This window comes from Mustela erminea, chromosome 3 (genome assembly GCF_009829155.1).
Source record: "Mustela erminea isolate mMusErm1 chromosome 3, mMusErm1.Pri, whole genome shotgun sequence".
NCBI lineage: Eukaryota > Metazoa > Chordata > Mammalia > Carnivora > Mustelidae > Mustela > Mustela erminea.
In genome coordinates this window covers 14,251,311-14,274,670 of record NC_045616.1, presented here as the reverse complement: position 1 = coordinate 14,274,670, position 23,360 = coordinate 14,251,311, and the positions used below count along the sequence as shown (strand labels likewise).

The window sequence follows — 23,360 nt, the reverse complement described above, 5'->3', positions numbered from 1 at the left end:
CATGACATGCGTCTTCCCTGCATGCCTGCTCACCCAAGTGGATGACGGTGGACTGGTGGGAAATGAGCCTGGTTTCGGGCCAGCACTCCACTGGGTGGGGGCCCCTTGAAGTTGTGTCGCAGGGGATTAAGGATCCACTGCAGCTGAGAAAAGGCTAATGACATTCTCCAGCTTTTCTCGGCTTTTTCACCCAAGGACAATGCGTGTGGTTTATAAAGGCGCTTACCCTGATTTTGATGACCACCCTTGCCTTGTGCACCAGGGTCTCTGGAAGCTGCCTTTGGCCCCCCAGCAACACTCCCCAGGCCTGCCATTCCAGAGAAAGTCATTCCTTTCAGGATGCCAAGCTGGGTTAGCGCCACCTCGAACCTCTGTCTTTTGTGGTATATGCATGTAGAAAATTCAAAGGGAGGGACTATGAAAGCCCAGGACGGGGTCTGCATGATTCCAGCAGCACTGAATTCTTCTGAAAGTTTAATACTCAAGTATGCATGAAATTCCAAATTAAAAAAATTTTTTTTTCTTGTTTTTTTTTTTTTTTTTTTTGTCCTGAAGAATCTTCCTTCTTCCCCAAGTCAGAGTGAAGAAAACAACAAATGGCTTTAGCTAAAGTGAACAGCAAGAGGGAAAACCCCAGATAAGTCCCAGGTCATGGACTGGGGGCCCCCACAGGGTCTCATTAGACCACGAGAGACCAAGAGAGTCAAGTTTTGGGGAGATACATGTCATCCTTTGACATGTCATGTCATCCTGAGATCCCCGGCACCCCATTCCTCTCCACAGTCACAGGAGGCCGGTGGGACGCCGCTCTGGGGAACGCAGGTGACTGCATTCCATGTCTGCTGGGGGCCCACCAGACTCTCTTCTTCAAGGCTCAGTTTGTTGAGATCTTTCAGGACACTCCTAAGAAAGACTACACACTCCTTGACCTGACTGGCACCCCAGAGGAGCCCCATGGCCACAAGGGGGCTGGGAGCCCCAGAGTGGGGTAAAGGGGCTCAGCAGCTAGGGGAGAAAACTTTCTCCTTCTGCTGTGCCAGGCTCTTCCTGCTGTTTTGCTGGACAGTAAGAAAAGCACAGGTCCATGCACCCAATACAGGCACCTTCCCTCTGGAAGGGAAGTTTTTCAGTCCTGCTAAAATATCCGTGGATATTATGTGAACATATATACTCATTTTTTCCTTTTCCCAGTGGGCTTTGGAATGATTTACTGACAAGGTCACAAGGGCACAACTGCTCTTAGCAGGGAGGACACTTCTTTTAAGCTGAGGGTGTCACAGTGGTCCTCCTATGGTAATGATCTCTTACTCAGGTGTGGAGTTAGGAGTGAACGCTCTGTTGAATCACTCCAAACTCTGATTCTGGGAGTGAGTGAGGGCCAGTCCCTCTGCCTGTGGCAATGCGGTCAGGCCAACACCTCCTTTCTTGAAGAGGGAAGTGACACTCAGTGGTTTTTCTAAATTGGTCGTTGTCCGGAGCTCGTTCTATTCATACCTTAAATGCCAGGGTCCCCAGGGCATTTTCCCAAGCCTGGCTCTCATGGCACCGGGCAATATTAGCCCCACACTGGCCTCCACCATCATTGGAAATTAAGGGAACACTAGGCCCAGCTGGACACCCACTCTGGGGGGTTCTAACTCCTGTGAGCAAGTGTGTGTGTGTGTGTGTGTGCGCATGTGCCTTGTGTACACATATGTGTGTGTATGTGGGGAGAAAGGGGTAAGGGGGGAGGAGAGAGGGGAGAGGGAGGGGAGAAGAGGGTGAGAGGGAGGGAAGAAGAGGGAAGACAGGGAGGGGAGATGGGGGAAGACGGGGGGGGGGGGGGGAGGTGCAAAGAGGGGAGGGGAGAAGGGGAGAAACAGAGAAGGCAGTGGGGAGAAGGGGGAGTGGGAGAGACAGAGAGGGAAGGGGGAGGCAGAGAGGGGAGAAGAGGGTGGGAGGGAGGGTAGAAGGGGGGAGACAGGGCGGAAGGGGGAAGAAAGGAGAAGGTTTAGGGCATTGGGGCCTACTTTGGTAGGCGCAGGTGACAAGTTCATGTAAAACACAGCTTCCCAGGGATTCCGATGTGGAGGGGCCCCACCTTGACCCCCTTTTCTCTACCAAAACTCTGCCTGAGCCCGAGAGCTGGTTCTCCAGGCCTCCCTCTAGAGGCCCTGCCAGACTGAGATGGAAAGCGTCCTCACCAGGGTGCTCTCTGGGTCCCACCAACAACCCCCATGTCACCGAGACTGCCAACCTGGTCTTCTGCTTCAGCCTCCTGGCACCCTCCTTTCCCGCTCTAGTGGGACCTGGGGTCAGCCTAACTGTAGTGCTCTGCTCAGCCCAGGCCCTGGACCTGTCTGGTCCAGATCCACCCGGGGAAGTGAGACGCCCCCTCCCACCACCCTTGCCGGTCTCAGGGCCCTGAAGCCAGTCACACCTCTGCATGGCTGCCCTGTGCACCTCCTTCTGCACTCAGGAAACCCCACTCTTCCTGACTCGCCCCCATGGTGCCTGGCCTCCCACCGCAGCTGGCTGTTAACGTACCAGTTTCTCTCACAGCCTGTCTTCACGGTCACTGGGGTCGCCCGAGCTCTGAGTGTGTGTGTTTAGTATGAGGTGGGCACTTAATCAAGGGCTCTTGGAGAGAGCGACCTCATAATCTTGCCTTCTCCCTTTCAAATTCTACTTCCTGGACATCAGTGTCTGTGTCTGATGACGTTTAGGTGCCGTGACCGCTTCACAAGGGGACGTGACGCGAGCACCACCTCCTCGCTTCCCCGGAGCAGAAACCGGGTCTAAGCAATCAAGGTCAACAGCAAGAGGACACTTGGGATTTGCCCTCAGTTAAAACCAGTTTCACTGAACATGAAGATGGTGGAAAGAAGTGGGTGTGGGCAGTGATAACAAGCAAGGAGAGTTCACGAAGCCTGCAGGAACGCTCAGTTCCGCAGGAGCTATCAGATCCATCAGATTCAGTCATCCTGTCTTGTCTAAACCCTTGGAGCCCACCGTGTTTTGGAAGCTGGGCTGTTGGGGGCCTTGGGGTGGCTGGCGGTATAGGCCTGGCTCCCAAGTGCAGAGGGTGGGGGAGTTTCTCTGAGCTGGGCCTGAGGAGGAGCTGGGGGATGGAGCCTTCCTTCCTGAGCAGGGCTCCCCAGAGTTGCTGAGGGGTCTGTCAGCAAGGGAGTAGAGCCTGTCTTCCCTTGCAGTGGGGGGTGGGGTGGGGCAGAGGCAGGCGCCCTGGATGGACTCGCTGCCCACTGCAGCCACCAACGGGCTGACTCCAGGCCTGGCCTTCCTATTGTGCTCTGGCTCGTAGAAAGTGGGGCGACAGAGGGGGAAGGGGAAGATGGGGGGAGGGGGGATGAAATGGGGGAGGCAGAGGGGGAAGGAGGAAATGGAGGGGGAAGGGAGAGGTAGAGGGGAAGGGGGGAGACAGAGGGGGAAGGGGGAAGCAGAGGCTGGAAGCCAGGTCCAGCTCAGAGCAGTCCGCCAGAGGGGTGAGGGTTTGTGGTAGAAGCAGCTAGTTCCTCTGTGCCTTCTGTTCTTCAAATGTAACCCCCACCCACCAAAAAAACAACAACAACAAAAAAAAACCCCAAAAAAACCTGATCAGAAGTTATTTACACGTCCTTACTGATGACCACTGTGACTGTAAGTCTTGCTGTGGTAGAGATGCTCATAGGTCAGGGGAGGAGTGTCTCTCCATAACCCCCACCCTGCCTGTATCCTGCCTGTATGGTCGATGAGCTGCTCCCCAAACCTCGAACTTCTCTGAGGCAAGGGTGCTGAGAAGGTTGTCCTCCCCAAGTGTTCCTGCTGTCCAGGGTCCCTGGAGTGGCTTCCCAGAGGGGTCTCCAGCTCCCACGCCGGCAGAGAGGCTGTTCTTTGGGAGGAACATTGCTGTTCCCCGGGGGGATGTGACCTCCACGCAGAAGTTACCATCTGTCCTGACAAAGGCAGGACATTCTGTAGCTGAGCAGGGAAGTAGCCTCGATTTTTAGGGAGAAGGTGTTGAGCTGGGACCTGGGGCACTATTCTGAGTGAATTCCCCTGTAAGAAATGCCTCCTTGGCTCTTTGACAGTGAAGGCGTGCCCTAGATATGCCAGAAACTCAACTATTGTTTAATAGGTAGATTTCTGAGGGGCCTGAATCTCTACCTCCTTCTCGTGCGATTTCATTCCTTTCCCAGAAAAGTAATGTCTCGAGTGCAATGTGACGCGTATGCTTTTTCCAGACGGTACAAATCAGGAGAGAATGCTCGGAGAGGGTCTCAGCTCAGGAGCAGAAGATCAAGGTCATGGCGAGGACTGCATGGCCAGAAGTGAGCCATCTTCCCTGTCCCAGGAGCCAAGCCAAACAAAGCTCGGGTGTGTGTCCCAGAGTGTCTGGCACATGGAGTTCTCATCTCCTCCAGGTCCAGTCCCTTGCCTCAAAGCCGCAGGCGCAAAGCTTGTCTTTCTGGACAGTGCCCTCTTGAAACTGTTTATCAAAAATATGTTTATAGTACAAAGACCATAAAAAGGAGGGGGAACTTCAAACAGAAGCCCTTGGTGTATGGTAAAAAAAGAAAAAGCTGTTGAGACCTTACAAATTCCATGCTGTTCCAGCCTCGAGTGATTAGAAACACGATGCTGCTGGTCACTGGGAGGCGACGCTCCTGATGGCTCTCTCCACCGTGGTTCTCTGAGGGGTTGTGATTGGGGGGGCACGACCGTGTTTACAGCGTCTTACAGGGATGATGAGAACAGACACGTGAGGAAGAGAAGCCAGCAGCACATGGGAACATGGTGAGCATTTGCCTCAAACTCGTGTTTCACGGAGCTGATAAAAATCGACAGGTGTGTGTGTTTGTGGGTGGGTGTGGGAGGGTCCCAGGTCCACGTGGTTTGCTGCCAGATCTAAGTCCAGAACGTGGAGGCTGGAGTTTCCGTTCTCATGCCGGGGATCTGAGGAGTTGGATGCATTTACATCGCTACGTGGCTCCCGTGGGTAGGAGAAACGGCCTGAACTGTGGTTGTGTCCTTGGGTAAGAAGGATGCCTCTATCTATTTCCTAAACGTGCTCATTGTGGTTCTGGGTTGGGACTGCTCTCCGGAGACATGTTTCCCGTGACGTTAACACCATGTCATCCCAGGCGTGTGGGAGGAGCGTGTGTGTCCTTGAATGTCTGCCATGCTGGCCCACCGCGTCCTTTTCTGAAAACTCCCATGCCTTCTTGGTGCCAATGCTGAGGCTGGTGGAGGGGGCTGGGTTGGATCGGGAAGGAGGAAGAGGGGTGCTAGTTTGGTCTCTAACAGCAAGGATGTGGTTCGAACTTCTCAAGAAAGCACTCAGAGTCATTCTGATTTTGATGTCCACTGGCCATCACACCCAGAGGAGACTGCCAGGCCGGCCTCCAGGGGACCACCTCTGTACACACCTCAGCAGATGCCAAGCAGACGAGTCCGCAGGCCTCAGGGTCAAGGTGGTCACATAAGCACTCGGCTCAGCTCTTGATGGGGGCTGGACGACCCCCTGTCCTATGTAGCCGGCGTGCTGCTCTGGGTGGCCAGTCTCAGAGGAGGGACGAAAGGCAAGACTTTCTCTTGGGAACCTTTAGGAAGAGGCTCTTTAACAGAAAGTAGAATAAGAGACAAGAAAATACGGAGCGGGCCAAGGAGCAGCAACTCGGGCCCCATGTCCGTAAGCAGCAGCGCCTGCAAGCTTTAGTACGCATTGTGAGTGGGGAGCACAAAAGGTATTAAAAAAGAAAAAATACCCAGCTGTCACCCTGACACAGAAAAGCATGTGATTATTCCGAGACATGTTTGCTACGCAACCCTCATCTCCTCCACCGGCCCCTGCTCCTCTCTGGGAACAGTCAAGCTTGTTGGGGCCCACTTTCTCCTGCTGGCTTGGGGCGGGTTTTCAGTCCTGTGAGGCCACCTGGGCGATAATGCTGTCCTCAAAGCCTCCCCTTGGGGGGGACCTTGCAATTTAACCCTGAGCCCCAACCTACACTCGGAAAGCCCTGCCATTCTTCCAAAAATGGACGTTGACAGAAAGATACAAAATAAGAAAGGTGATTGTAAATTAAATCACAAAAGAGGTGACCCCCCGGAGCCCATTTAGAAAAAATCAGGTCTTGTTCTCGTCATACATGTCCAAGGAAGGTTCGATGGTGGAGAATTCACTTTCGTACACGAGGCTCCGAGGAGACAAGGAGTTTCGGTGGAAGAAGTGACCACCTGGAAAAGGGACAAGAAGAAACAGACTTAATCTGGGCGTCAGGCCTCCCCTTCCCGCACAGCTCGGAGGAAGCACATGGATTTCTCTTCAAAGCGGCACATTTTCTCAGATAGCTCCATTTTGGGCTGTTATCATAAGACAAATGGAAAGAATTCAGGCATTCCCTCAACTTAGGGACAACATAAACACGTAAATCCCAATGTTCAGATCCCCAAGAGATTAACACCTGGAGCTTTTCTTTTTTAAAGATTTCATTTATTTGTTTGAGAGAGAGCACAAGCAGGGGGAGCAGCAGGCAGAGGGAGAAGCAGGCTCCCCACTGAGCACGAAGCTTGATGTGGGACTCGATCTCAGGACCCTGAGATCATGACTTGAGCCAAAGGCAGATGCTCAACTGACTGAGCCACCCAGGTGCCCCTAATTTTTTTCTCCAGTGTTAGACTCTATCTGCTGAGGCAACGCTACAGAAGATGAAGACATCCCCCTCTCTTCCTCTATCCCTACTTTCTACTCTCCAATATAATGATATTTTGATACAAATTTCAGCATTTACATTATTTGACTATTTCTGCTAGTCAGAGCAAAGCCATGCTCACATTTCCTTTTCCAAACAACTGATTCGTTTGCACAGGTTTCCTAACATATAACTGACATACAATAAAATGCACGTATTTCAAACCAAGACCAGATTCAAGATGGTGGACATCTCTGTCCCCCCAAAAGTTTCCTGGAGCCTCTGGTAATTCTTCTCTTTTTCCTGCCCTACTTCCACCCTCAGATAAACACAGATGAGGCTACGTCTTTCTAGAATTTTTTTAAACATGGATTCGTAGTTATTTTATGGCTCTTACAAATAAATTTGCTATGAACACCTGTGTCCAAGTCTGAGTGAGGATGGTGCTTTCTTTTCTCTCGGGTAGATACCTAGGACCAGAGTGTCTATGTGGGTGTATGTTGACTTTTCTAGAATGCATCACTGTTCCCCAAGCAGTGTATGGGAGTCCCAGTTCCTCTGCACCCTCACCAGCACTAAGATGGCCAATCTTTGACGCTCTGGCCCTTCAAGTACGGGCATAGGAATATCTCGTCGTACTTCTAATTTGTATTTCCCTGAACTTGAGGCATCCACCCATGTGCCTATTAGCCAACTGTATATCTGCTTTTGTGAAGCATTTTGGTAAAAATCTCTTGCCCATTAAAAAAACTGGGCTGTCTTCCTATTATTGAGCAGTAAGAGTTTTTATATAATTTATTCATTTATTTATATATTTATATATAATTAATAAAAATGATAATATTTATTATATAAAAATATATTTTCCAGAAACAAGTCTTCCATCACATATGGTTTGCAAATATTTTTGCCCAGTTGGAGGCTTGCCTTTTTACTTCCAGAACAATGTCATTTGAAGACCAAAAGTTTAAAATTTTGATAAAAATCTAGTTTATGGATTTTCCTTTTTTATAGTTTGCACATTTTGTGTCAGAATAAAGAAATCTTTGCCAAATCCAAGGTCAGTCAGATCTCCTCCTATGCGTTTAGCCAGAAGCTTAACAGTTTTAGTGCTTACATTTAGATGTAATCTGTTCTGGTCAGAGAAAGACATGATGTTGGCTTTGTCAAGGAAGGAGAGCATATTTTTCCACGCCTAAAAACACACCCTACTTACTGATCAAATGATGAGGACTGTTTTTGCTATTAAGCACATAATGTTATTATGTAAACTCTTAGTTGAGGCATAACCTGTATAAGGTATGTGTACAAATCATAAGTACATACAGGTAAATTTGAATGTGCACAGAGAGAACACACCCTGAAATCATCACTCAATCAAGAACTAGGCCCTGTGGCTCCCCATGAGTCCCCCTATCAACCCCAATCACCAGACCCTCCCGAAGGAAACCACAATCCAGACTTCTCACACCATGGTTTAATTGTGTCTGTCTTTAATGGAAACAGTGTTTTTTCGTGTCTTGATTCCTTCAATGTTATGTGGTGATATTGATCCATGTCATGAAATAGATCAGGAATTGGTTTGTTTTCACAGTGGTGTGACATTCTGTTGTGTGACTACCTCACCATTTACATACATCCGCTCTTCTCCTGGTGCACATTGGAATGGTTTCCATTTTGGAGCTCCTATGAATGTAGCTGTGAGAAACAGTCTTGTGTGTATTTTTTGCACACATGCACATGGAATTCTCTTGGAATTATGGGATCTTGGGGTCTGTATATGTCTATCTGTAGCACATGTTGGCTGTATTCCAAAGTGGGTGGACCAGTTTCTACCTCCACCACTAGACGAGAATTCCAATTGCTTTGTATCTGCACCAATACTTGCTATTTTCTGTATGTTTTCATTCTAGCACTTTTGGGGGGGGTATATAATGGTATTTCACAATGGTTTTAATTTTTCATTCCACTGATGCCAAAAAAGGATGAACTCCTTTTCACATGTTTTTAGGGTATTTGTACATCTTGTTCATCCCGAAACACCTGTATATTTACTTCTTTTTTTACAAGTTGTGGTATAACTGACATATAACATTATATTAGTTTTAGGTGTGCAATATAATGGTTCGATATTTTTGTATATCGCGACATGATCACAAGAAGTCCGATGAAAATATAGTTACAAAATTCCTTTTCTTATGATGGGAACTTTTAACGTCTATTCTCTTAGCTACTTTCAAATATACCATACAGTATTATTAATTGCAGCAACCATGTTTCACATCACATCCCCGTGACTTACTGTTCTATTTTTTGTTTTGTTTTGGTTTTATGACTTCTTTGTTTTATAACTGGACATTAGTACCTTTTGATCCCTTTTACCCATATCGCCCACACCTAAACACCCCACCTCTGGCAACCACCAATCTTCTCTGTGTCTGTGAACTTGGTATTGGTTTTTAAGTTCCACATGTAAATGAGATCATAAGGTGTTTGTCTTTTTCTGACTTACTTCACTTCGTGTGATGCCCTCAAGGTCCATCCACATTGTTGTGAATAGCAAGATTTCCTTCTTTTTTTTTTTTTTTTTTAAAGATTTTATTTATTTGTCAGAGAGAGCGAGAGAGAGCGAGCACAGGCAGACAGAGTGGAAGGCAGAGTCAGAGGGAGAAGCAGGCTCCCTGCGGAGCAAGGAGCCCGATGTGGGACTCGATCCCAGGACGCTGGGATCATGACCTGAGCCGAAGGCAGCTGCTTAACCAACTGAGCCACCAATGGCTGAATAGGACGCGCGCGCACGCACATTTTCTTCATCCATTCATCCATCTATGGACGCTTAGTTTGTTTCTTTATCTTGGCTATTGTAAATAATGCATGACGAACATTAGGGTACATATGTCTTTTAGAGTTCGTGTTTTTGGGTTTTTTTTAGTATTTTTTTTTTAATTTAAAATTTTTTATTTATAAACATATATTTTTATCCCCAGGGGTACAGGTCTGTGAATCGCCAGGTTTACACACTTCACAGCACTCACCATAGTACATACCCTCCGCAATGTCCATAACCCCACCCCCCATTCTCCCAACCCCCCTCCCCCCAGCAACCCTCAGTTTGTTTTGTGAGATTAAGAGTCACTTATGGTTTGTCTCCCTCCCAATCCCATCTTGTTTCATTTATTCTTCTCCTACTCCCTTAACCCCCCATGTTGCATCACCACTTCCTCATATCAGGAGATCATATGATAGTTGTCTTTCTCTGCTTGACTTATTTCGCTAAACATGATATGCTCTAGTTCCATCCACGTTGTCGCAAATGGCAAGATTTCATTTCTTTTGATGGCTGCATAGTATTCCATTGTGTATATATACCACATCTTCTTTATCCATTCATCTGTTGATGGACATCTAGGTTCTTTCCATAGTTTGGCTATTGTGGACATTGCTGCTATAAACATTCGGGTGCACGTGCCCTTTCGGATCACTACGTTTGTATCTTTAGGGTAAATACCCAGTAGTGCAATTACTGGGTCATAGGGCAGTTCTATTTTCAACACTTTGAGGAACCTCCATGCTGTTTTCCAGAGTGGTTGCACCAGCTTGCATTCCCACCAACAGTGTAGGAGGGTTCCCCTTTCTCCCCATCCTCGCCAGCATCTGTCATTTCCTGACTTGTTAATTTTAGCCATTCTGACTGGTGTGAGGTGATATCTCATTGTGGTTTTGATTTGTATTTCCCTGATGCCGAGTGATATGGAGCACTTTTTCATGTGTCTCTTGGCCATCTGGATGTTTTCTTTGCAGAAATGTCTACTCATGTCCTCTGCCCATTTCTTGATTGGATTATTTGTTCTTTGGGTGTTGAGTTTGCTAAGTTCTTTATAGGTTTTGGACACGAGTCCTTTATCTGATATGTCGTTTGCAAATATCTTCTCCCATTCTGTCAGTTGTCTTTTGGTTTTGTTAACTGTTTCCTTTGCTGTGCAAAAGCTTTTGATCTTGATAAAATCCCAATAGTTCATTTTTGCCCTTGCTTCCCTTGCCTTTGGCGATGTTCCTAGGAAGATGTTGCTGCGGCTGAGGTCGAAGAGGTTGCTGCCTGTGTTCTTCTCAAGGATTTTGATGGATTCCTTTCTCACATTGAGGTCCTTTATCCATTTGAGTCTATTTTCGTGTGTGGTGTAAGGAAATGGTCCAATTTCATTTTTCTGCATATGGCTGTCCAATTTTCCCAACACCATTTATTGAAGAGGCTGTCTTTAGAGTTTGTGTTTTTGTTTTTCTCATTTAAATACCCAGGAGTGGAATTGCTAGGTCTTATGGTAGCTCTTGTTTTAACGTTTTGATGTTCCATACTGTTTTCCACAGTGGTTGCACCAGTTTGCATTCCCACCAACAGTGTAAGTAGGTTCCCTTTCAGGATGCCTGGGTGGCTCAGTTGGTTAAGCGTCTGCCTTTGGCTCAGGTCATGATCTCAAGGTCCTAGGATCACCCTTGTTGGGTCCCCTGCTCAGTAGGGAGTCTGCTTCTCCCCCCTCCTTCTGCCCCTCCCCCAACTTATACTCTCTCAAATAAATAAAATCTTTTTTTTTTTTTTAAAGTCTTCTCTTTCTCCACATCCTCGCCAAGACCTGTTTTTTCTTATGTTGTTGATTTTAGCCATTCTGACTGGTGTGAGGTAGTATCTCACTGTGGCTTTGATTTGCATTTCCCTGTTGCCAAGTGACACTGAGCATTTTTTCATGTGTCTGTTGGCCATCTGGATGTCTTCTTTGGGAAAATGTTTATCCACATCCTATGCCCATTTTAAATTGGATTGTTTTCTTGATATTGAGTTGTATAAGCTATTGGTATATTTTGACTATTAACCACTTACCAGATATATGATTTACAACTATCTTCTCCCGTTCAGGAGGTTGCCTTTTTGTTTTGTTGATGGTTTCCTTCGCTGTGCAAAAGCTTTTCAGTTTGGTGTAGTCCCAATTGTTTATTTTTGCCTTTATTTCCTTTGCCTGGGGAGACATATTTGGAAAACTATTGCTAAAGGTAAGGCCTAAGAGATTACTATGTATGTATTCTTTATTTTTATGGTGTCAGGTCTTAGATTTAGGTCTTTAATCTGTTTTATTTTTGTGTATGTGTAATAAATTGGTCCAGTTTTCCCAGACCTATTTATTGAAGAGACTGTCTCTTCCCCATTGTATATTTGCCTCTTTTGTCATAAATGAATTGCCCATATAAGCATGGATTTACTTCTGGGCTCTATTCTGTTCCATTGATCTGTGTCTATTTTTATGCCAGGACCATACTGTTTTGATTAGTATATCTTTGCATTATGTCATTTAGGCTCCAGTGTGTCTGCGTGCGTGCGCGTGTGTGTGTTTTGTACTTGAATTCCCATTTCACACATTTCATTCTTGATATGATTTCAATCTTTTTAAAAAAGATTTTATTTATGTATTTAACAGAGAGAGAGAGATCACAAGTAGGCAGAGAGGCAGGCTGAGAGAGTGGGGAAGCAGGCTCCCCACAGAGCAGAGAGCCTGATGTGGGGCTCGATCCCAGGACACTGAGATAATGACCTGAGCCAAAGGCAGAGGCTTAACCCACTGAACCACCCAGGCACATCTCAATCTTTTTTTTTTTTTTTTTTTTAAGGTAAATTTATTTATTCATTTGAGAGAAAGAGCAAGAGCATGGGCAGGGGGGAAGGGCAGAGGCAGAAGGAGTAGCAGACTTCCCACTGAGCAGGGAGCCTGATGTGGGGCTTGCTCTCAGAACCCTGGGATCATGGCCTGAGCCGAGGGCAGACACTTTACTGATTGGGCCACCCAGATGCCCCGTGACTTCAATCTTTTAAAATTTATTGAGACTGTTTTTTGGCCTAATATGAGATCAGTTATGGAGAATATTCCGTGTGCACTTGAAAAGAATGCGTATTCTGCTATTTTTGGTTGGAATGCTCTGTACGTATCCATTTGGCACATCTGGTCTAATGTGTCCTTCAAAGCCACTGTTTCCTTATTGATTTTCTGCCTGAATGATCTATCCATTGGTGTAATTATATGTCTTTTTAGATCTAAAGTGAGTCTCTTGTAGGCAGCATATAGATGAGTCTTGTTTTTTATCCATTGAGTCACCCCACATCTTTCGATTGGAGCATTTAGTCACTTACATTTAAAGTAATTACTGATAGGTATGGACTTATTGCCATTTTGTTCATTGTTTTCTGGTTGTTTTTATAATTCTTCTCTTTTCCTTTCTTCTTCTCTTACTTTCTCTATTTTTTGTGTATTTATTACAAATTTTCGTTTTGTGATTATCATGAAGTTCCTATATAATATTGTATTTATATAATGGTCTTTATTGACAGTCACTTATGTTAGAACACATTCTAGAACCACATTTTTACCCCCCACTCCACATTTGACATACATGACATCACATTTTACAACTTTCTATTCTGTTACCTCCTTTTTTTTTTTTTTAAAGATTTTATTTATTTATTTGACAGAGAGAGATCACAAGTAGGCAGAGAGGCAGGCAGAGAGAGAGAGAGAAGGAAGCAGGCCCCCCGCTGAGCAGAGAGCCCAATGCGGGACTCGATCCCAGGACCCCGAGATCATGACCTGAGCCGAAGGCAGCGGCTCAACCCACTGAGCCACCCAGGCGCCCCTTCCTTTTTTTTTTTTAAGATTTTATTTATTTATTTATTTATTTATTTATTTATTGAAGAGAGAGAAAGCACAAGTAGGGGGAGGACAGAGGGAGAAGCAGACTGACTCCCTGCTGAGCAGGGAGCCTGACGCAGGACTTGATTCTAGGACCCTGGGATCACCACCTGAGCAGAAGGCAGATGCTTAACTAAGTCACCCAGGTGCCCTTATTCTGTGTATCTCTTAACTAATTTTTGTAGATATAACTGATTTTATTGTTTTTTTTTAATCTTTTGACTTATATACTAGCATTATAACTGATTGACCTACTTTTACTATGTTTGCTTTATCAGTGAATTTTTTTTCCATTCATAATTGTCTTATTTCTAATTATGGCCTTTTCTTCTTAAAAAAAAAAAATCCCTTTAACATTTCTTGTAAGGCTAACATAGTGGTGATAAACTTCTTTAACTTTTGTTTGTTTGGGAATCTCTTTATATCTCTTCTAAGTCTGAATGATAACTTTGTCAGGTAGAGTATTCTTAGTTGTGGGTTTTTTCCTTTCAGAACTTTGAATACATCATGCCGCAGGCTTCTGGCCTGCAAGGTTTCTGTTGAAAAATCAGCTGAGACCCTGACGGGTTTCTGTTGTACATAACTTCTGTTTTTCTCTTGCTGCTTTAAAAATGCTCTCTTTGAGATTTTAATTATTATGTGTCTTGGTGTGGACCTCCATTGTCTCAACTTGTTTGGGGCTCTTTGATTTCTGGACCTGGATGTCTTTTTCTGATTTTCATAGCCAGATGTTATGGCAGCTTTTCTTCCCAGTGTAGGTCCTCAGGCCCAGCAGTGTCAGATGTGGGGCTTGGTCAGTTCCCTCTTCAGGGAACCTCTGTGTCTGTTATATCCCTCCTGCTTGTGGTTTGCTGTGCTGGGGGTTTGGCTCCCTACCTAGTTTCTGTCCCTCCTACACTTCTCGGTGTGATCTCTTTATGTCTTTATCTGTAAAATAGCTGTTCTACCAGTGTCTGGATATGTCTGTGGGAGGAGGTGAACTTAGGATCCTCCTTTCCCACCATCTTCCTGAGATCTCTAGTAGGTAGCCTTTTCATTATGTTGATGGTTTCCTTTGTTGTGCAGAATGCCTGTTTATTTATTTTGCTCATTTCCACATCAGTTAGTCAGTCTTTTTCTTCTTTATTCTGACTAGAAGTCCTTTGTCAGATAAAAGCATTGCAGGTAGCTTCTTCCAAATAGTGTATTCTGGTTAACAGAATTTCTTAATTTTATTGTGAACCAGTTTATCTCTTATTTTATGGCTTTTTGAGTCCTGTTGAAGAAAACTTTGCCTATCCCAAGGTTTTGAAGATAATTCTATTTTATCTTTCAGGAGCCTCTTTGTTTTACCTTTCACATTTCCATTTCAAATTAATTTTAATTCAAATTAATTTTTGAGTGTGGTGTGAAGATTCATTTTTTTTCTTTATAGATATTTAGTTGACCCAGCACCCTTTATTGAAAAGACCATTCTTATTTCTACTACTATACAGTGCTACCTTTGACGTGAATCAAGTGTCCATAAATGCATGGTTGTTTGGGATTATATTGTGTTCCACTAAGCTATTTGTCCATCCTTGTATCAATAACTCATTATTTTTTTAAAAAATATACAGCTATAGTGTTGTTGTTGTTTTAAGATTTAGTTTATTTATTTGACAAAGAGAGAGAGAGATCACAAGCAGGTGGAGAGAGAGGGGGAAGCAGGCTCCCCACCAAGCCGAGACCCCAATGCGGGGCTTGATCCCAGGACCCCGAGATGATGACCCGAGCTGAAGGCAGAGGCTTAACCCATTGAGCCACCCAGGTGCCCCTCAATAACTCATTCTTAATTACTATACTTTTATAAAAAGTTTTAATACAGTTCTAGAAATCCTCCCACTTTATCATTTTTTAAGATTGTCTTGTTATTGTTGTCTCTCTTCATTTCCACATGAATTTTATAAATCAGGTTATCAAGACACACACACACACACACACACCACTACTGGGATCTCATTAAAATTGCAGTTAATCTATAGATCAATTTGGGGAGAATTAACACTGTTACAATATTGAGTCTTACAAACTATGTACCTGGTATATCCATTTATTGAGGTCATCTTTAATTTCTCTCGCTGATGCTTAATAGTTTTCTGTGTAGAAGACCTGTGTATTTACTCATTAGTACTTGATGTTTATTTGATGCCTTTGCAAATGGTATCTTTTTGAAAATTTCATTTTAATTGCTTATTATAGAGGTACAGAAGCACAATTAACCCTGTAAATTTACTTATTTATTTTAAGAGCTTATTTGTATGTTCTTTTGGATTTTCTATATATACACCACTACGTTGTATGTAAGTAGTAACAGTTTTATTTCTTCCTTTCCAATTCTTAAATCTTTTATTTCTTTTTCTTCCTTATCATAACGGCTAAGACTGTCAATACAATGTTGAAAGACAGTCACAACAGGTATTCTGATTTCTAATCTTAGGGAAAGTTTTTAATATTTTATCATTAAGTATGATATTTGCTGTAGTTTTGAAAATATGCATTATTAGATTAAGGAAGTGTTCATCTTTTTTTTAGTTTGCTGAATGTTCGTTCTTTCTTTCTTTAAAAAAGATTTTATATTAAGTAATCTCTACACCCAATGTGGGGCTTGAACTCACAACCCTGAGATCAAGAGTCACATGCTTTTCTGCCTGAGCCTGCCAGGTGCCTCCAATTTTTCTTTTTTTTAATCAGGAATGGATGTTGAATTTTAACAAGTGTTTATTCCGTACCTATTAAACATGATTTTCCACTTTTATTCTGTTAATGCGTTGAATCACACTGATTTTTCAACCTTGCAGTTTTTAATAAGTCCAAGTGGTTGTAATTTTTTCTATTTATATGTTGTCAGATTCATTGAGCTAGTTATCTTATTTACTGTATTTGTATCTGTAATTATAAAAGAAATTAACCTGCAGTTTTCTCTTTTTTTTTGTAATACCCTGTTGTAATGCCAGTCTCATTCAAAGACTTGGGAAGTTTTCCTCTTTCTATTCTCTGAATAAATTTGTGTAAGATTGCTGTCATTTCTTCCTTAAATGTTAGACTTCACCAATGAAACCATTTAAGCCGAGAACTTTTCTCTGAGGGAAGATTTTATTTTATTTTTAAAAAAGATTTACTGGGCGCCTGGGTGGCTCAGTGGGTTAAGCCGCTGCCTTCAGCTCAGGTCATGATCTCAGGGTCCTGGGATCGAGTCCCGCATCGGGCTCTCTGCTCGGCGGGGAGCCTGCTTCCTCCTCTCTCTGCCTGCCTCTCTGCCTACTTGTGATCTCTCTCTAAAATCTTTAAAAAAAAAAAAAGATTTACTTATTTTAGAGTGAGAGTGGGTGAGAGAGCACATGCAAGTGGGGGGAGCGGCGAGGGAGAGAATCTTTAAGCAGACTCCCCACTGAACCCTGAGAGAAGATTTTAAACTGTTGATTTAATTTATTGCCTAGATGTAGAATTCAGCTTTCCTATTTCTTCTTTCGTCAATTTTGATACTTTGCATTTTCCGAGGATTTGTCTATTCATTTAAATAGCAGAATTTACTAACATAAATTTGTCATAATATCCTTTTATAATTTATTTTTATTGTAAAAAACACAGAACATGAAATTTGCCATCTTAACCATTATTTATTTATTTATTTATTTTAAATATTTTATTTATTTATTTGACAGAGAGAGATCACAAGTAGGCAGAGAGGCAGGTAGAGAGAGAAAGAGGAGGAAGCAGGCTCCCTGCTGAGCAGAGAGCCTGATGCGGGACTCGATCCCAGGACCCTGAGATCATGACCTGAGCTGAAGGCAGCGGCTTAACCCACTGAGCCACCCAGGCGCCCATTAACCATTTTTTAAAATATCTTATTTCTTTGTCAGAGAGAGAACGAGAGCGAGCACACAAGTGGGGGAGGGACAGAGGGAGAATCAGGCTCTTCACTGAGCAAAGAGCCCGATGTGGGATTTGATCCCAGGACCACCCTGGGATGATGACCTGAGCCAAAGGCAGATGCTTAACCAACTGAGCCACCCAGACGACCCTCATCTTACCCATTTTTAAGTGTATCATTCAGTAGTGTTGAGTATTTTCACATTGTTCTGAAATACATTTCCAGAACTTTTTCATCTTGCAAATCTGAAACTCTATACCTATTAAAGGACTTCCTTATCCCTCCTTCCACCAGCCCTTGGTAACCACTATTCTACTTTCTATTTTTATAAATCTGGTCTTATTACTTCTTTTAATGCATATAGGTTCTATAGTGATACCTGTTTTCATCCCTGATACTGGTCATTTGGGTCTTTTTATTATTTTAAGATTTTATTCATTTATTTGAGAGAGAGAGTGTGAGTGAGTGAATAAGAAAGCATACAAGCAGGGGCAGAGGGAGTGGGAGAGGGAGAAGCAGGCTCCCCTGCTGAGCAAGGAGCTGGTGCTTGACCCCAGGACCCCAGGACCATGGCTTGAGCCAAAGGGAGACACTTAACTGACGGAGCCACCTGAGCCACCCAGGCGTCCTGGGTCTTTTTTCTTGATAGCAGAGATCTGCTAGCTTTATTTATTTATTTATTTATTTTAAGATTTTATTTATCTATTTGACAGAGAGATCACAAGTAGGCAGAGAGGCAGGCAGAGAGAGAGAGAGGGAAGCAGGTTCCCTGCTGAGCAGAGAGCCCGATGCGGGACTCGATCCCAGAACCCTGGGATCATGACCTGAGCCGAAGGCAGAGGCTTTAACCCACTGAGCCACCCAGGCGCCCTCTGCTAGCTTTATTAATAGTCTTTTTTATTTTTTTAAGATTTTATTTATTTATTTGACAGAGAAAGAGAGATCTCAAGTAGGCAGAGAGGCAGGCAGAGGGAGAGGGGGAAGCAGGCTCCCTGCTGAGCAGAGAACTTGATGCAGGGCTCGATCCCAGGACCCTGAGATCATGACCTAAGCCAAAGGCAGTGAGCCACGGAGGTGCTCCAATAGTCTTTTTCAAGAAACAATTTTGTGCTTGGCTGTTTTTTTTCCCCTCTTATATATTTGGTTCCCAACTGAATTCATTTATGTTCTTTATTATTTCCTTTATTTGACAGGAATGCTTAGAGCACTGACTTCTAGCCATTTTTTCTGTTCTAATATATGCATTTAAGGTCACAGACTTTCCTCTAAATGGATTTAGCTGCATCAGACAAGTTTTGATAATTTCCACTGCAATTTCGTCTCAAGCTTTCTTTTTTCTTTTTTTTTTTTTTAAGTAGGCTCCATGCCCACTGTGGAGCTTGAATCCATAGCCCTGAGATCAAGAGTCAGAAGCTCTACCAACTGAACCACCCAGACACCCCTGACTTATAAGCTTTTTAGAAATATATTACCAGAGGGGTGCCTGGCTGACTCAGTTGGCGGCAAATGTGACTGTTGATCTTGGGAGTTGTGGGTTCAAGACCCAAGTAGAGATTACTTAAGAAAAATAAAATCTTAAAAACAAAAAAGAGGTATATTACTTGATTTCAAATATTTAGGGATCATTTTAATTACCTTTTCACTATTGATTTTTAAATTAATTCCACTGGTCGGAAAACATACTCTGTATGATTTCAATCCTTACAAATTTGTTGAAATTTCACCCAGTATATGGTCTATTTTAGTAAATGCACTTGAAAATAATATATAATCTATAGTTGATGAGTGCTACATATATGTCAATTAGATCTTTGCTAATTGTGCTGTTCAAATCCAGATCCTTGATGAGTATTTGTATGCTTGTTAAAAAGAGGTGTGTTTAGGGGTGTCTGGGTAGCTCAGTGGGTTAAAGCCTCTGCCTTCAGCTCAGGTCATGATCCCAGGGTCCTGGGATCGAGCCCCACATTGGGCTCTTTGCTCCGCAGAGAGCCTGCTTCCCCCTTCTCTCTCTGCTTTCCTCTCTGCCTACCTGTGATCTCTCTGACAAATGAATAAAATAAAAAGTCTTAAAAAAAAAAAAAGAGGTGTGTTTAAATCTCCCACTATGATGCTGAAATTACTGGTCCTTTGAGATCTATCCATTTTTGCTCCAGATGTTTTGAGGATATATTAGGTACACAAAATTTAGAATTATTATCTTCATGACAGATTAACTTTTTCATCATTATGAAATGTCCTCTTTGTCTTAAAGCATACTTTGTCTGCTATTTATATAAAAAAAGATTTTCTTTTGATTAGTGTTTACATGGTATATATTATTCTATCATTTTACTTTCAACACTCCTGTCATCTTATATTAAAGAAGTATCACAAATATGTAGACATATGTGTGTATTTATAAATTTTAAATTGTCTATCTTTATATTTGAATATTTAATCATCATTTTATATTCATTACTGACATACTGGGATACAAATTTACTATATTAATCCTTTCTATTTGTCCCTTCTGTTCCACCTTCTTTTGTGCTTTAAAAAAAATGTTTCCTCTTCCTTTGGATAATTTTATTATTCTATTTTTTCCTCTATAAGTTTATTATATCTTATTTTCCTATTCTTTTAGTGGCAATACTAGCCTAGAGACTATTTTACTACTTTGTTAGTCATTACCCTAATTACAACGTGTATCTGATTTTTTAAATTAATTTATTTTAAAAATATTTATTTATTTATTTATTTGAGAGAGATGTGAGCATGCACATGAGCTGGGGAGAGGGGCAGAGGGAGAGTGAGAAGCAGACTCCCCACTGTATGGGGAGCCCTATGTAGGGCTCTCTTTATCCCAGGACCCTGAGGTCATAACCTGAACCAAAGACAGATGCTTAACTGACTGAGCCACCGAGGCACCCCTATAGTTTTTTTTTAAGGAAAATAGGGGGACACCTGGGTGGCTCAGTTGGTTAAGTGGCTGCCTTTGCCCAGCATCCTGGGATCGAGTCCCGCATCGGGCTCCTTGCTCAGCAGGGAGCCTGCTTCTCCCTCTGCCTCTGCTGCCACTGTGCCTGCCTGTGCTCTCTCTCTCTCTCTCTGACAAATAAATAAAATCTTAAAAAAAATAAAGGAAAATATGAAGTATTGGTGAGGCCGTAGAAAAACTGTAACCCCTGTATACTACTGGCATGAATGTAAAATTGTTCAGCCATTGTGGGAAACATTTTGGAAGTTTCTCCAAAACTTAAACACAGAATTACCATAGGACTCAGCAATTTCATACTTACATGAAAAGAGAGATGCAAACAGATTCTTGTACAGCAATTCCTAGCAGCATTATTCACAATAGCCAAAGTTGGAAGCAGCTCAAATGTCCATCAGCAGACAAATGGATGAACAAACTGTGGTATACAAACACACACATATATACACACATACATACACACACACAATGAACTATTAGCCATAAAATGGCATGAAGTACTGATTCATGCTGCGATGTGGATTATCCCTGAAAACATTATCCTAAGTGAAAGAAGACAGACCAGAAGATCACATAATTTGTATGATTCCATTTATATGAGCTATCTAGACTAGGTATAGCCATAGACAGAACACAGATAGGTATTTTCCAAAGGCTGGACAGGAGAGTTGGAATGAAGAACAACTACTTTATGCATAGGGGTTTGCTTTTTGGGGTGATAAAAACTTCTTAAAACTGGATAGAGGTGGTGATCATACAACTGTGTGAATATACTAAATGCCATTTGCCACTTTAAAGTGGTTAATTTTATGTTATATGAATTTCTTCTCAATTAAAAAGATGCATCTTTTTTCTCTAACTTTTTTTTTTTTTTAAGATATTATTTTTTTTGACAGACAGAGATCACAAGTAGGGAGACAGGCAGGCAGAGAGAGGAGGAAGCAGCCTCCCCGCAAAGCAGAGAGCCTGACATGGGGCTTGATCCCAGGACCCTGGGATCACGACCCGAGCTGAAAGCAGAGGCTTTAACCTACTGAGCCACCCAGGCGTCCCTTCTCTGTTTTCAAGATTTTCTTTTCCTTTTTTTTTTTTTTTTTTTAAGTTTACTATGATGTATCTTGGTGTTTTTTTTTTTTTTTTTTTTTTTTTTTTCTCATATCTGTGGTTTGTCAGTTTTGGAAAATTCTCAGCCATTTTCTCTTCAAATATTGCTTCTGCTTCAATCTTCTTTCCTTCTATGACCTGACCCGAATTGCAGGTGTGTTAGGTTTTTTTCATCATGATCTAAATTCTCTTGTGTGACCCCTCACCACCACCTTTTTGTATTTTCCTTCCCTTTTTCCTTTTGTGCTTCAGTTGAATATTATCTCATGACCTGTATTCCAGTTCACATATCCTTTCTTTGGCAATGCTTAAGTTGATGTTAAAGGTTCTATGAGGTTCTTACTGTCAGTTCTCACATTCCATTGACTTTTTTTGGTAGGGGGGCTGTTTCTATTTATTTCTGAAATTATCCATCTTGTCTTCAGTTTCCTGAGCATACTTAGAGTTATTTTTAAAGTCTATGTTTGGGGTGCCTGGGTGGCTCGGTGGGTTAAAGCCTCTGCCTTCAGCCCAGGTCATGATCTCAGGGTCCTGGGATGGAGTCCCGCATCGGGCTCTCTGCTCGGCGGGAATTCTGCTTCCTCCTCTGTCTCTGCCTGCCTCTCTGCCTACTTGTGATCTCTGTCAAATAAATAAATAAAATCTTAAAAAAAAAAAGTCTATGTTTGATATTTCTGATATTTGTATTTCTGTGGCTCTATTTCTATTCTTTGTTTTTTTCTCCTTTTTGGTTGTTTTGTCTTCTAGTATGCCTGGTATTTTTTATTCATTTATTTGTTTTGGACTGTACATATGAAAACTGCAGAGATCTGAGGCTGCTGGTGGTAGTATCTTCCTCTGGAGGATTTCCACATATCACCTGAGGCTATGGGCATATCCTTTCTTCCAATTATAAATTAAGCAGATTCAAAGTTAGGCTTCAGTCTTTGAAAAAGTTAGTTAAATTCTGGTTCAACCTCTACCTAGTTCAAGGGTACAGCCCTTGGGGAACCCCAGTGGAAAGTCTAGGGTGTTTATCAGGGCTCATTGCTCTTTGTGGTCTCTGAACTCAAGGTTATGTCTTGCAAGTCCAGTAAGACTGCCTGAGCTGTCCTCATCAGTCATTCAGACCCCACATTCTGGTCACTTCTCAGCCATTGTTCATGAATTGGCAAATGCCTCAAAAAGAAAAGCAGTGTTGAACATCAGGTCCATATTGCTGCACTTCCCTTTCCTCTGGGCTCTTGACTTCTCAAGTCCTCACCACACTGATAGGTCTTCAATGCTTTAAAGTAAAACGTTAAAAAAGTTTTTTCCATATTCTCTGGTTGTGCTAGGTATGATGTTTGAACTACAACAGGTTAGTATGACATTACCAGAAGCAGAAATGTGATCAATTTATTATCAATGGCTTAGAACTCCCCTTCATGTGGGTTAAAGTTTTTCTAGACTTTAGAATCTTAAATCTGATTAAAGTAATTAAAAAATAAAATAGAGAAGATTTTGTAATTCTCTGAAAAATATAAGTACTTGATTATGCGTGCTGTTCTATTTGCTGTTTTCTTTCTTCCACAGTTAGACCATAAATTTATGGGTACAACTCAGATATATTTTATCTTTCTCTTTTCACATTATGCCAGTAAACACTCCATAGAATTCAATTGATTAGCATGAAAACTATCCCAATCACATCACTAATTTGTATCCAGATGGTTTTCTTTCTCTCTTTCTTTCTTTCTTTCTTTCTTTCTTTCTTTCTTTCTTTCTTTCTTTTTTTTTTTTAAAGATTTTATTTATTTATTTGACAGACAGAGATCACAAGTAGGCAGAGAGGCAGGCAGAGAGAGAGAGGCTCTCGCTGAGCAGAGAGCCCGATGTGGGGCTCGATCCCAGGACCCTGGGATCATGACCTGAGCCAAAGGCAGAGGCTTTAACCCACTGAGCCACCCAGGTGCCCCAAGATGGTTTTCTTTTTAATATTTTATTTATTAGTTGCACTAGTTCACTAGAGGCAA

General features: G+C 42.7%; 1 protein-coding gene across 1 annotated transcript in view; it reads right to left on the bottom strand.

Moving 5' to 3' along the window:
• Positions 1-3,532: 3,532 nt before the first annotated feature.
• The window catches only part of RNF130 (ring finger protein 130), a 133,803-nt gene continuing 113,975 nt past the window's right edge, over positions 3,533-23,360 (bottom strand). The window contains exon 8 of the mRNA XM_032335280.1: positions 3,533-6,213. Within this exon, the coding sequence (XP_032191171.1) occupies positions 6,104-6,213 (110 nt within the window). The 3' untranslated portion in view covers positions 3,533-6,103. The remainder of the gene's footprint in view (positions 6,214-23,360) is intronic.